The sequence below is a fragment of the Oncorhynchus nerka genome, unplaced genomic scaffold, assembly GCF_034236695.1.
Source record: "Oncorhynchus nerka isolate Pitt River unplaced genomic scaffold, Oner_Uvic_2.0 unplaced_scaffold_2265, whole genome shotgun sequence".
Classification (NCBI taxonomy): Eukaryota; Metazoa; Chordata; class Actinopteri; order Salmoniformes; family Salmonidae; genus Oncorhynchus; species Oncorhynchus nerka.
In genome coordinates, this window is record NW_027039032.1 from 29,309 (window position 1) to 43,687 (window position 14,379).

At 47.6% G+C, this 14,379-nt stretch overlaps 1 protein-coding gene across 1 annotated transcript; it reads right to left on the reverse strand.

Annotated features, from left to right (window-relative positions):
- Positions 1 to 1,251: 1,251 nt before the first annotated feature.
- On the reverse strand, positions 1,252 to 12,459 carry LOC135567264 (neurobeachin-like protein 2). The gene is made up of 7 exons (XM_065014686.1): positions 11,863 to 12,459; positions 8,784 to 8,886; positions 7,381 to 7,534; positions 6,340 to 6,495; positions 5,457 to 5,615; positions 3,119 to 3,207; positions 1,252 to 1,361 (listed from the first exon to the last, which is right to left on the reverse strand). The coding sequence occupies exons 2-5, from the start codon at positions 8,837 to 8,839 to the stop codon at positions 5,502 to 5,504; spliced, it is 480 nt and encodes a 159-aa protein (XP_064870758.1). The 5' UTR covers positions 8,840 to 8,886; positions 11,863 to 12,459; the 3' UTR covers positions 1,252 to 1,361; positions 3,119 to 3,207; positions 5,457 to 5,501.
- Positions 12,460 to 14,379: the final 1,920 nt, after the last annotated feature.

The window sequence follows — 14,379 nt, forward strand, 5'->3', positions numbered from 1 at the left end:
CAGGGATAGAGCTGAACACATGATAACTGATCAGCAGGGATAGAGCTGAACACATGATAACTGATCTATAGCAGGGATAGAGCTGAACACATGTTAACTGATCTATAGCAGGGATAGAGCTGAACACATGTTAACTGATCTATAGCAGGGATAGAGCTGAACACATGTTAACTGGGATCTATAGCTAGAGCTGAACACATGTTAACTGGTCTGATCTATAGCAGGGATAGAGCTGAACACATGTTAACTGATCTATAGCAGGGATAGAGCTGAACACATGTTAACTGATCTATAGCAGGGATAGAGCTGAACACATGTTAACTGATCTGATCTATAGCAGGGATAGAGCTGAACACATGTTAACTGATCTATAGCAGGGATAGAGCTGAACACATGATAAATGATCTGATCTATAGCAGGGATAGAGCTGAACACATGATAACTGATCTATAGCAGGGGTAGAGCTGAACACATGTTAACTGATCTATAGCAGGGATAGAGCTGAACACATGTTAACTGATCTATAACAGGGGAAGAGCTGAACACATGATAACTGATCTATAGCAGGGATAGAGCTGAACACATGTTAACTGATCTATAGCAGGGAAGAGCTGAAACAGATGTTAACTGATCTATAAAGCAGGAGCTGAACACATGATAACTGGATCTATAGCAGGGATAGAGCTGAACACATGATAACTGATCTATAGCAGGAAGAGCTGAACACATGGATCTATAGCAGGGATAGAGCTGAACACATGTTAACTGATCTATAACAGGGATAGAGCTGAACACATGTTAACTGATCTATAACAGGATAGAGCTGAACACATGTTAACTGATCTATAACAGGGGTAGAGCTGAACACATGTTAACTGATCTATAAATAGGGATAGAGCTGAACACATGTTAACTGATCTATAACAGGGTAGAGCTGAACACATGTTAACTGATCTATAACAGGGATAGAGCTGAACACATGATAACTGATCTATAGCAGGGTAGAGCTGAACACATGTTAACTGATCTATAGCAGGGATAGAGCTGAATCCAGAAACTATCTTGTTTATTGTCCAGAAATATAAAACATCACATAAGTTATTATTGAAGTTATAACATAAGTTATTATTATTATTACTTTTCTGACCGATACAGATTCCCTCAATCGACCTGGAACTCTTCCCTACCTGAGAGGGGGGGAGGAGGAGGGGTCCAGGAGCTGTTGGTGCTGGAGCCTGCCAGGGAGGGACCGCGAGACTCATGGACTCCTTCATATAGAGCTTAGTTAACACATCCTGCCAGCCTGGCTGACGGGCCAGCTGACGAACATAGTCCTCATTGTCATAGATCAGGTAGAAGAGCTGGGAGAAGGAGAGAGAGAGGAGCGATGGAGAGAGAGAGAGAGGGAGCAATGTAGAGAGAGAGAGAGAGAGAGAGAGAGAGAGAGAGAGAGAGAGAAGAGAGGAGCGATGGAGAGAGAGAGAGAGAGAGAAGGGAAAAAGTCTAGAGCTGCCCAAAGTCTATACCTGAAACACAGGGAACAATCAAGTCTATACAGCTGCCCAATAGTCTATACCTGTAGCTGCCCAATAGTCTATACCTGTAGCTGCCCTATAGTCTATACCTGTAGCTGCCCAATAGTCTATACCTGTAGCTGCCCTATAGTCTATACCTGTAGCTGCCCTATAGTCTATACCTGTAGCTGCCCCTATAGTCTATACCTGTAGCTGCCCTAGTCTATACCTGTAGCTGCTATACCTGTAGTCTATACCTGTAGCTGCCCAATAGTCTATACCTGTAGCTACCCAGTCTATACCTAGCTATAGTCTATACCTGTAGCTGCCCTATAGTCTATACCTGTAGCTGCCCTATAGTCTATACCTGTAGCTGCCCAATAGTCTATACCTGTAGCTGCCCAATAGTCTATACCTGTAGCTGCCCAATAGTCTATACCTGTAGCTGCCCTATAGTCTATACCTGTAGCTGCCCTATAGTCTATACCTGTAGCTGCCCAATAGTCTATACCTGTAGCTGCCCAATAGTCTATACCTGTAGCTGCCCTATAGTCTATACCTGTAGCTGCCCAATAGTCTATACCTGTAGCTGCCCAATAGTCTATACCTGTAGCTGCCCTATAGTCTATACCTGTAGCTGCCCAATAGTCTATATAGTCTATACCTGTAGCTGCCCTATAGTCTATACTCTAGCTGCCTATAGTCTATACCCTGTAGCTGCCCAATAGTCTATACCTTTATCTATACCTCTATCTATACCTTTATCTTCAATTGTACTATACCTGAGAGAATGTGAAGATATACAGTGGAGGGGAAAGAGGACAGTGGAGGGAAAGAGGACTAGAGTGGGGAAAGAGGACTAGAGGAAAGGAAAGAGGACTAGAGTAGGGGAAAGAGGACTAGAGGAAGGAAAGAGGACTAGAGGTGGGAAAAAGAAGGACTAGAGAGGAAGAGAAAGAGGACTAGAGGAAGGGAAAGAGGGACTAGAGGAAGGGAAAGAGGACTAGAGGTGGGGAAAGAAGGACTAGAGGTGGAGAAAGAAGATGAGAGGAAGGGAAAGAGGACTAGAGGAAGGGAAAGAGGACTAGAGTAGGGGAAAGAGGACTAGAGGTGGGGAAAGAAGATGAGAGGAAGGGAAAGAGGACTAGAGGTGGGGAAAGAGGACTAGAGGTGGGGAAAGAGGACTAGAGATGGGGAAAAGAGGACTAGAGGTGGGGAAAAGAGGACTAGAGATGGGGAAAGAGGGCTAGAGGAGAAAGGAAAGAGGACTAGAGGTGGGGAAAGAGGGCTAGAGGTGGGGAAAGAGGACTAGAGATGGGAAAGAAGAGGACTAGAGATGGGGAAAGAGGACTAGAGATGGGGAAAGAGGACTAGAGGTAGGGAAAGAGGACTAGTGGGGAAAGAGGACTAGAGATGGGGGAAAGAGGACTAGAGGTGGGGAAAGAGGACTAGAAATGGGGGGGAGGACTAGAGGTGGGAAAGAGGACTAGAGGTGGGGAAAAGAGGACTAGAGGGGGAAAGAGGACTAGAGGTGGGGAAAGAGGACTAGAGGTGGGAAACAGGACAGTGGAAGGGAAAGAAGATTAGAGTAGGTAAGGACTGACCTTGCGACAGACGTCCAGACGGACAGTGAGCTCAGCACGATGGGACAGGTGGACCACAGCCAGCAGGTCTCTGAAGTTAGGAGTGGCATCTACACAAAACAATGACAATCAGATGTACACAGTAAAGTATATCCCCAATAGATATGCATACTATAGGAACAACAAGGCGAGGGTTATACACAGTAAAATATGTCCCCTATAGATATACATACTATAGGAACAACAAGGAGAGGGGTTATACACAGTAAAATATACAGTGCCTTACTAAAGCATTTGGCCCCTTGAACTTTGCGACCTTTTGCCACATTTCAGGCTTCAAACATAAAGATATAAAACTGTATTTTTTTGTGAAGAATCATCAACAAGGGACACAATCATGAAGTGGAACGACATTTATTGGATATTTCAAACTTTTTAACAAATCAAAACTGAAAAATTGGGCGTGCAAAATTATTCAGCCCCCTTAAGTTAATACTTTGTAGCGCCACCTTTGCTGCGATTACAGCTGTAAGTCGCTTGGTATGTCTCTATCAGTTTGCACATCGAGAGACTGAACATTTTTCCCATTCCTCCTTGCAAAACAGCTCGAGCTCAGTGAGGTTGGATGGAGAGCATTTGTGAACAGCAGTTTTCAGTTCTTTCCACAGATTCTCGATTGATTCAGGTCTGGACTTTGACATTCTAACACCTGGATATGTTTATTTTTGAACCATTCCATTGTAGATTTTGCTTTATGTTTTGGATCATTGTCTTGTTGGAAGACAAATCTCCGTCCCAGTCTCAGGTCTTTTGCAGACTCCATCAGGTTCTTCCAGAATGGTCCTGTATTTGGCTCCATCCATCTTCCCATCAATTTGAACCATCTTCCCTGTCCCTGCTGAAGAAAAGCAGGCCCAAACCATGATGCTGCCACCACCATGTTTGACAGTGGGGATGGTGTGTTCAGGGTGATGGGCTGTGTTGCTTTTACGCCAAACATAACGTTTTGCATTGTTGCCAAAAAGTTCAATTTTGGTTTCATCTGACCAGAGCACCTTCTTCCACATGTTTGGTGTGTCTCCCCGGTGGCTTGTGGCAAACTTTAAACGACACCTTTATGGATATCTTTAAGAAATGGCTTTCTTCTTGCCACTCTTCCATAAAGGCCAGATTTGTGCAATATACGACTGATTGTTGTCCTATGGACAGAGTCTCCCACCTCAGCTGTAGATCTCTGCAGTTCATCCAGAGTGATCATGGGCCTCTTGGCTGCATCTCTGATCAGTCTTCTCCTTGTATGAGCTGAAAGTTTAGAGGGACGGCCAGGTCTTGGTAGATTTGCAGTGGTCTGATACTCCTTCCATTTCAATATTATCGCTTGCACAGTGCTCCTTGGGATGTTTAAAGCTTGGGAAATCTTTTTGTATCCAAATCCGGCTTTAAACTTCTTCACAACAGTATCTTGGACCTGCCTGGTGTGTTCCTTGTTCTTTATGATGCTCTCTGCGCTTTTAACGGACCTCTGAGACTATCACAGTGCAGGTGCGTTTATACGGAGACTTGATTACACACAGGTGGATTGTATTTATCATCATTAGTCATTTAGGTCAACATTGGATCATTCAGAGATCCTCACTGAACTTCTGGAGAGAGTTTGCTGCACTGAAAGTAAAGGGGCTGAATCATTTTGCACGCCCAATTTTTCAGTTTTTGATTTGTTAAAAAAGTTTGAAATATCAATAAATGTCATTCCACTTCATGATTGTGTCCCACTTGTTGTTGATTCTTCACAAAAAATACAGTTTTATATGAAGCCTGAAATGTGGCAAAAGGTCGCAAAGTTCAAGGGGGCCGAATACTTTCGCAAGGCACTGTATCCCCTATAGATATACATACTATAGGAACAACAAGGTTATAGTTGAGACTGTTTCATGTTGACATTTCAGCTCTAAAGCCTTTCTGAAGACGAGCCATCAATACAAGAACAAAATGCATTGTAAAAGGATGACTGTGCAGAAAAACAGGACAAAAACAGACCTGACATTTTTATGACATTTTTTATTTAACCTTTATTTAACCAGGTAGACAAGTTGAGAACAAGTTCTCATTTACAACTGCGACCTGGCCAAGATATAGCAAAGCAGTGTTACAAAAACAACAACACAGAGTTGTTGACACCCAAATGGCACCCTAGTCCCTACATAGTGCACTACTTTTGACCAGAGCCCTATGAGAACCCTAGTCCCTATAGAGTGCACTACCTTTGACAGGGCACAATGGGTCCTGGTAGTTTACTAGACTGTATAAAGGGAATGGGGCTCCATTTGGGACACGACCAGAGGCTATATTTGAGGCCTACCTGTAGCGAGGACCTGCTCGTAAAGACAGCGCACGGTGGTCATGGTTACGGGACGTCTCCTAGAAAACAAACAAGACCGAGGTATCCAAAATCCTTCAACTTGACACGTTGCTTGGCGCGCTCAGACACTCGTTCACTCTTCAGGATCTTGTACAGAACCTGCGTCAATGACCAAGGAGGAGAGCAGGAGATGAACAACAACACTGACCTACGGCTCAGATAAACTAGGAAAGACGGGGAGATTGTGTATTGAGTGTATGACTAGGTAAAACTCTGAACATAGAATGGCTATAGTTCTAGTATCTTTGGTCAATTCCCCAACATGCACAGGTTTTCCAGAAGTCCTGGTTGGAGGATTCCAGATTTCCTGCTTACCCCAGCAGTGGCCAAAATACTGACTGACAGAGGGTCTAATATGTGGTGGTAGTGGTAGTAGTGTGATGTGGTGGTGGTAGTGGTGGTAGTGGTAGTAGTGTGATGTGGTGGTAGTGGTAGTAGTGTGATGTGGTGGTAGTGGTAGTGTGATGTGGTGGTAGTGGTAGTGTGATGTGGTGGTAGTGGTAGTGTGATGTGGTGGTAGTGGTAGTGTGATGTGGTGGTAGTGGTAGTGTGATGTGGTGGTAGTGGTAGTGTGATGTGGTGGTAGTGGTAGTGTGATGTGGTGGTAGTGGTAGTGTGATGGTGGTGGTGCTAGTGTGGTGGTGGTGGTGCTAGTGTGGTGGTGGTGGTGCTAGTGTGGTGGTGTTTGTGTTAGTGTGGTGGTGGTGGTGTTAGTGTGGTGGTGGTGTTTGTGTTAGTGTGGTGGTGGCGTGGTGGTGGTGGTGTTAGTGTGGTGGTGTGATGTGGTAGTGTAATGGTGGTGTGATGCAGCAGACTGACTCACCCTGAAGACTCTCTCCCTAACCTCATCTCCAAAGCTGGGTTTGAGCAGCAGACAGTAGAGCTGTTCTACTCCCCACTCCAACAGTACAGCCTGGACCTGCTCTCTGGGAGGGCTGCTCCTCAACAGACTGTAAACCACATCTAACGCACTCACCACCTGATGGAGAGAGAGAGAGAGAGAGAGGGGGAGAGAGGGAGGGGTGGAGAGAGAGAGAAGAGGGAGGGGGAGAGGGAGGGGTGGAGAGAGAGAGGAGGGAGAGGGAGGAGGGAAGGGTTGAGAGAGAGAAGGGAGGGGGAGAGGGAGGGGTTGAGAGAGAAAGAGAGAGAAAGAGAGGGGTGGAGAGAGAGAGGAGGGGTGGAGAGGGTGAGAGGAGGGAGGGGGAGAGTAAGTGATTGGGATGAATATAGGGAGTGGAGAGAGAAATAGGGGAATGGGGAGAGGGTAAGAGAGGGAGAAAAGAGGAGGTGAGAGTAAGTGATGGGAGTAGGAGGAAGTTAGAGGTGGGAGGTTGAGAAGAGGGGACGTGATGGGAGGTTGAGAAGAGGGGACATGGAGGTGGGAGGTTGAGAAGAGGGGGACGTGGAGGTGGGAGGTTGAGAAGAGGGGACGTGGAGGTGGGAGGTTGAGAAGAGGGACGTGGAGGTGGGTTGAGAAGAGGGGACGTGGAGGTGGGAGGTTGAGAAGAGGGACGTGGAGGTGGGAGGTTGACAAGAGGGGACGTAGAGGTGGGAGGTTGAGAAGAGGGGACGTAGAGGTGGGAGGTTGACAAGAGGGGACATAGAGGTGGGAGGTTGACAAGAGGGGACGTGGAGGTGGGAGGTTGAGAAGAGGGGACGTAGAGGTGGCAGGTTGAGAAGAGGGACGTAGAGGTGGGAGGTTGAGAAGAGGGGAGATGGCAGAGGATAGAAAGCAAAGAGGAGGGAGGGAAAGAGAGGAGGAGACATGTGAATGGAATTATAGGGTTCAAGAAAGGACATGGTTAGATCCAAAACCCCTCTGAAGAAAGACAAGGAGTAAGCATGTCTCCGTTAGCGTGCGTACCTGCTGCTCTTCTCCTATAGCCAGTGTGTAGGCCAAGATGCTGTGGAGCTCTTCCGCAGTAGGACACTTGAGGAGGAAGTCTCTCAGCAGAGAGAACAGAGAGATCTGAACAGTCTGCTTTTCATCAGACAGAGGACTGCCATCTTTCTCCACACTGAGAGCACACAGAGATGAACTAATCAGATTATGGACATATGGAGGCATACAAACAAAGGTGACAACAACATGTACATACATCTATCATACATTTTTACCATCTACATGGAGGCTATCATTTTTAAGAAGCATAGATAACTCATAATTCATCATTTGTGCCATCAATATTATGATTACCATAGTAAAGGGTTGTTGAGGTACCTGTAGTGTAAATGTTGAGGTACCTGTAGTGTAAATGTTGAGGTACCTGGAGTGTAATGGGTTGTTGAGGTACCTGTAGTGTAAATGTTGAGGTACCTGTAGTGTAATGGGTTGTTGAGGTACCTGTAGTGTAATGGGTTGTTGAGGTACCTGTAGTGTGAAGGGATGTTGAGGTACCTGGAGTGTAATGGGTTGTTGAGGTACCTGTAGTGTAAAGGGATGTTGAGGTACCTGTAGTGTGAAGGGATGTTGAGGTACCTGGAGTGTAAATGTTGAGGTACCTGGAGTGTAAAGGGATGTTGATGTACCTGGAGTGTAAATGTTGAGGTACCTGTAGTGTAATGGGATGTTGAGGTACCTGTAGTGTAAAGGGATGATGAGGTACCTGTAGTGTAAATGTTGAGGTACCTGGAGTGTAAATGTTGAGGTACCTGGAGTGTAAAGGGATGTTGAGGTACCTGTAGTGTAAATGGATGATGAGGTACCTGGAGTGTAAATGTTGCGGTACCTGGAGTGTAAATGGATGATGAGGTACCTGTAGTGTAAATGTTGAGGTACCTGTAGTGTAAATGGATGATGAGGTACCTGGAGTGTGAAGGGATGTCGAGGTACCTGGAGTGTAAAGGGTTGTTGAGGTACCTGGAGTGTAAAGGGATGTTGAGGTACCTGTAGTGTAATGGGTTGTTGAGGTACCTGTAGTGTAAATGTTGAGGTGGGTATGATGGTTGTTGTAGGTACCTGGAGTGTAAATGTTGAGGTACCTGGAGTGTAAATGTGTAATGAGGTTGAGGTACCTGGGTTGTTGAGGTACCTGGAGTGTAAAGGGTTGTTGAGGTACCTGGAGTGTAAAGGGATGTTGAGGTACCTGTAGTGTAATGGGTTGTTGAGGTACCTGTAGTGTAAATGTTGAGGTACCTGGAGTGTAATGGGTTGTTGAGGTACCTGTAGTGTAAATGTTGAGGTACCTGGAGTGTAAAGGGATGTTGAGGTACCTGTAGTGTAATGGGTTGTTGAGGTACCTGGAGTGTAATGGGTTGTTGAGGTACCTGTAGTGTGTCCGTATGGTATCCAGGATGTACTGCACTCCATACTTCTTCCTCATGCGCTGCTTCCCATCCTTGATCACAGACGACAGGTACTGGACATGGCCTTCACAGACAACACATCAATATGAGGTACTGGACATGGCCTTCACAGACAACACATCAATATGAGGTACTGGACATGGCCTTCACAGACAACACATCAATATGAGGTACTGGACATGACCTTCACAGACAACACATCAATATGAGGTACTGGACATGACCTTCACAGACAACACATCAATATGAGGTACTGGACATGGCCTTCACAGACAACACACCAATATGAGGTACTGGACATGGCCTTCACAGACAACACATCAATATGAGGTACTGGACATGACCTTCACAGACAACACATCAATATGAGGAACTGGACATGGCCTTCACAGACAACCCATCAATATGAGGAACTGGACATGGCCTTCACAGACAACCCATCAATATGAGGTACTGGACATGGTCTTCACAGACAACACATCAATATGAGGTACTGGACATGGCCTTCACAGACAACACATCAATATGAGGTACTGGACATGGCCTTCACAGACAACACATTAATATGAGGTACTGGACATGGCCTTAACAGACAACACATCAATATGAGGTACTGGACATGGCCTTCACAGACAACACACCAATATGAGGTACTGGACATGGCCTTCACAGACAACACATCAATATGAGGTACTGGACATGGTCTTCACAGACAACACATCAATATGAGGAACTGGACATGGCCTTCACAGACAACACATCACTATGAGGTACTGGACATGGCCTTCACAGACAACACATCAATATGAGGTACTGGACATGGCCTTCACAGACAACACATCAATATGAGGTACTGGACATGGCCTTCACAGACAACACATCACACACATTGGGTGTGTCTCGAATGGCACCCTATTCCCTATTTAAGGCACTACCAAAAGTAGTGGTGCACTATATAGGGAATAGGGTGTTATTTAGGACACAAGTCCTCCACTAATATGTTATTGACAATGCAGTCTGAAAATGTACCACCTGAAAATAGCATTCATTTATATGATGTCACGAGTACAGACTTACATCCTGGAGGGCATAGATTCAGACAGTATTAGTGGGTAATAGTTATGATAATATATTCCCTCTGTACCAAAGGGTTATGTCTCAGTCTGTCTCCAGAAGTCCCTGGGCTACATGCATATGAGAGGGGCAGAGTTAGCTTTGACAGAGCTTCTACATGCATATGAGAGGGGCAGAGTTAGCTTTGACAGAGCTTCTACATGCATATGAGAGGGGCAGAGTTAGCTTTGACAGAGCTTCTACATGCATATGAGAGGGGCAGAGTTAGCTTTGACAGAGCTTCTACATGCATATGAGAGGGGCAGCGTTAGCTTTGACAGAGCTTCTACATGCATATGAGAGGGGCAGTTAGCTTTGACAGAGCTTCTACATGCATATGAGAGGGGCAGCGTTAGCTTTGACAGAGCTTCTACATGCATATGAGAGGGGCAGAGTTAGCTTTGACAGAGCTTCTACATGCATATGAGAGGGGCAGAGTTAGCTTTGACAGAGCTTCTACATGCATATGAGAGGGGCAGCGTTAGCTTTGACAGAGCTTCTACATGCATATGAGAGGGGCAGTTAGCTTTGACAGAGCTTCTACATGCATATGAGAGGGGCAGAGTTAGCTTTGACAGAGCTTCTACATGCATATGAGAGGGGCAGAGTTAGCTTTGACAGAGCTTCTACATGCATATGAGAGGGGCAGAGTTAGCTTTGACAGAGCTTCTACATGCATATGAGAGGGGCAGAGTTAGCTTTGACAGAGCTTCTACATGCATATGAGAGGGGCAGAGTTAGCTTTGACAGAGCTTCTACATGCATATGAAAGGGGCAGAGTTATCTTTGACAGAGCCGACCAAAGTCTGTTGATACTGGGATAGTCTTGCACACTGTAGGGACGACACGCTAGACATAACCCTCCCAGATCTGTTTGTGCTTTAGCCAACAACTGCTCTGATGTTCAAAGGCCTACAGAACTGGCAACCAGGCTATAATGCCTGACTGCTCTTACCCAGACACACAGAGAAGTGGCTGCTGCTCCAGATGCGGAAGTCTACTGGCTACCAGGCTATAATGCCTGACTGCTCTTACCCAGACACACAGCGATGTGGCTGCTGCTCCAGATGTGGAAGTCTACTGGCTACCAGGCTATATTGCCTGACTGCTCTTACCCAGACACACAGCTTCAAAACACAGTGGCTGCTGCTCCAGATGTGGAAGTCTACTGGCTACCAGGCTATAATGCCTGACTGCTCTTACCCAAACACACAGCGAAGTGGCTGCTGCTCCAGATGTGGAAGTCTACTGGCTACCAGGCTATAATGCCTGACTGCTCTTACCCAGACACACAGCGATGTGGCTGCTGCTCCAGATGTGGAAGTCTACTGGCTACCAGGCTATAATGCCTGACTGCTCTTACCCAAACACACAGCGATGTGGCTGCTGCTCCAGATGTGGAAGTCTACTGGCTACCAGGCTATAATGCCTGACTGCTCTTACCCAAACACACAGCGATGTGGCTGCTGCTCCAGATGTGGAAGTCTACTGGCTACCAGGCTATAATGCCTGACTGCTCTTACCCAAACAGACAGCGAAGTGGCTGCTGCTCCAGATGTGGAAGTCTACTGGCTACCAGGCTATAATGCCTGACGGCTCTTACCCAGACACACAGAGAAGTGGCTGCTGCTCCAGATGTGGAAGTCTACTGGCTACCAGGCTATAATGCCTGACTGCTCTTACCCAGACACACAGCGATGTGGCTGCTGCTCCAGATGTGGAAGTCTACTGGCTACCAGGCTATAATGCCTGACTGCTCTTACCCAGACACACAGCGATGTGGCTGCTGCTCCAGATGTGGAAGTCTACTGGCTACCAGGCTATAATGCCTGACTGCTCTCTCTTACCGAGACACACAGCGAAGTGGCTGCTGCTCCAGATGTGGAAGTCTACTGGCTACCAGGCTATATTGCCTGACTGCGCTTACCCAGACACACAGCGAAGTGGCTGTTGCTCCAGATGCGGAAGTCTACTGGCTACCAGGCTATAATGCCTGACTGCTCTTACCCAGACACACAGCGATGTGGCTGCTGCTCCAGATGTGGAAGTCTACTGGCTACCAGGCTATAATGCCTGACTGCTCTCTCTTACCAAGACACACAGCGAAGTGGCTGCTGCTCCAGATGTGGAAGTCTACTGGCTACCAGGCTATAATGCCTGACTGCTCTCTCTTACCGAGACACACAGCGAAGTGGCTGCTGCTCCAGATGTGGAAGTCTACTGGCTACCAGGCTATAATGCCTGACTGCTCTTACCCAGACACACAGCGAAGTGGCTGCTGCTCCAGATGTGGAAGTCTACTGGCTACCAGGCTATAATGCCTGACTGCTCTCTCTTACCGAGACACACAGCGAAGTGGCTGTTGCTCCAGATGTGGAAGTCTACTGGCTACCAGGCTATAATGCCTGACTGCTCTCTCTCTTACCCAAACACACAGCGAAGTGGCTGCTGCTCCAGATGTGGAAGTCTACTGGCTACCAGGCTATAATGCCTGACTGCTCTCTCTTACCGAGACACACAGCGAAGTGGCTGCTGCTCCAGATGTGGAAGTCTACTGGCTACCAGGCTATAATGCCTGACTGCTCTCTCTTACCGAGACACACAGCGAAGTGGCTGCTGCTCCAGATGTGGAAGTCTACTGGCTACCAGGCTATAATGCCTGACTGCTCTTACCCAAACACACAGCGAAGTGGCTGCTGCTCCAGATGTGGAAGTCTACTGGCTACCAGGCTATAATGCCTGACTGCTCTCTTACCAAGACACACAGCCCAGTGGCTGCTGCTCCAGATGTGGAAGTCTACTGGCTACCAGGCTATAATGCCTGACTGCTCTCTCTTACCGAGACACACAGCGAAGTGGCTGCTGCTCCAGATGTGGAAGTCTACTGGCTACCAGGCTATAATGCCTGACTGCTCTTACCCAGACACACAGCGATGTGGCTGCTGCTCCAGATGTGAAGTCTACTGGCTACCAGGCTATAATGCCTGACTGCTCTCTTACCAAGACACACAGCGAAGTGGCTGCTGCTCCAGATGTGGAAGTCTACTGGCTACCAGGCTATAATGCCTGACTGCTCTCAGATGTGGAAGTCTACTGGCTTACCCAAACACACAGCGAAGTGGCTGCTGCTCCAGATGTGGAAGTCTACTGGCTACCAGGCTATAATGCCTGACTGCTCTCTCTTACCGAGACACACAGCGAAGTGGCTGCTGCTCCAGATGTGGAAGTCTACTGGCTACCAGGCTATAATGCCTGACTGCTCTCTCTTTACCCAGACACACAGCGAACCCAGTGGCTGCTGCTCCAGATGTGGAAGTCTACTGGCTACCAGGCTATAATGCCTGACTGCTCTTACCCAGACACACAGCGATGTGGCTGCTGCTCCAGATGTGGAAGTCTACTGGCTACCAGGCTATAATGCCTGACTGCTCTCTCTTACCAAGACACACAGCGAAGTGGCTGCTGCTCCAGATGTGGAAGTCTACTGGCTACCAGGCTATAATGCCTGACTGCTCTTACCAGACACACAGAGAAGTGGCTGCTGCTCCAGATGTGGAAGTCTACTGGCTACCAGGCTATAATGCCTGACTGCTCTTACCCAGACACACAGCGAAGTGGCTGCTGCTCCAGATGTGGAAGTCTACTGGCTACCAGGCTATAATGCCTGACTGCTCTTTACCCAGACACACAGCGGCCCAGTGGCTGCTGCTCCAGATGTGGAAGTCTACTGGCTACCAGGCTATAATGCCTGACTGCTCTCTCTTACCCAGACACACAGCGTGTGGCTGCTGCTCCAGATGTGGAAGTCTACTGGCTACCAGGCTATAATGCCTGACTGCTCTGACACACAGCGATGTGGCTGCTCTCCAGATGTGAAGTCTACTGGCTACCAGGCTATAATGCCTGACTGCTCTTAGACACACAGCGAAGTGGCTGCTGCTCCAGATGTGGAAGTCTACTGGCTACCAGGCTATAATGCCTGACTGCTCTCTCTTACCCAGACACACAGCGAAGTGGCTGCTGCTCCAGATGTGGAAGTCTACTGGCTACCAGGCTATAATGCCTGACTGCTCTCTCTTACCGAGACACACAGCGAAGTGGCTGCTGCTCCAGATGTGGAAGTGGCTACCAGGCTGCCTGACTGCTCTCTCTTACCCAGACACACAGCGATGTGGCTGCTGCTCCAGATGTGGAAGTCTACTGGCTACCAGGCTATAATGCCTGACTGCTCTCTCTTACCAAGACACACAGCGAAGTGGCTGCTGCTCCAGATGTGGAAGTCTACTGGCTACCAGGCTATAATGCCTGACTGCTCTCTCTTACCGAGACACACAGCGAAGTGGCTGCTGCTCCAGATGTGGAAGTCTACTGGCTACCAGGCTATAATGCCTGACTGCTCTCTCTTACCCAAACACACAGCGAAGTGGCTGCTGCTCCAGATGTG

What these genes read in the sequence shown, in the direction of transcription:
- LOC135567264 (XM_065014686.1), bottom strand. Translation starts at nt 8,839, where the DNA reads ATGAGGAAGAAGTATGGAGTGCAGTACATCCTGGATACCATACGGACA. An exon ending in CTATAGGAGAAGAGCAGCAG is followed by an intron (nt 6,496 to 7,380) that starts GTACGCACGCTA and finishes TCTCTCCATCAG; the next exon opens with GTGGTGAGTGCGTTAGATGT. An exon ending in TTAGGGAGAGAGTCTTCAGG is followed by an intron (nt 5,616 to 6,339) that starts GTGAGTCAGTCT and finishes TCATTGACGCAG; the next exon opens with GTTCTGTACAAGATCCTGAA.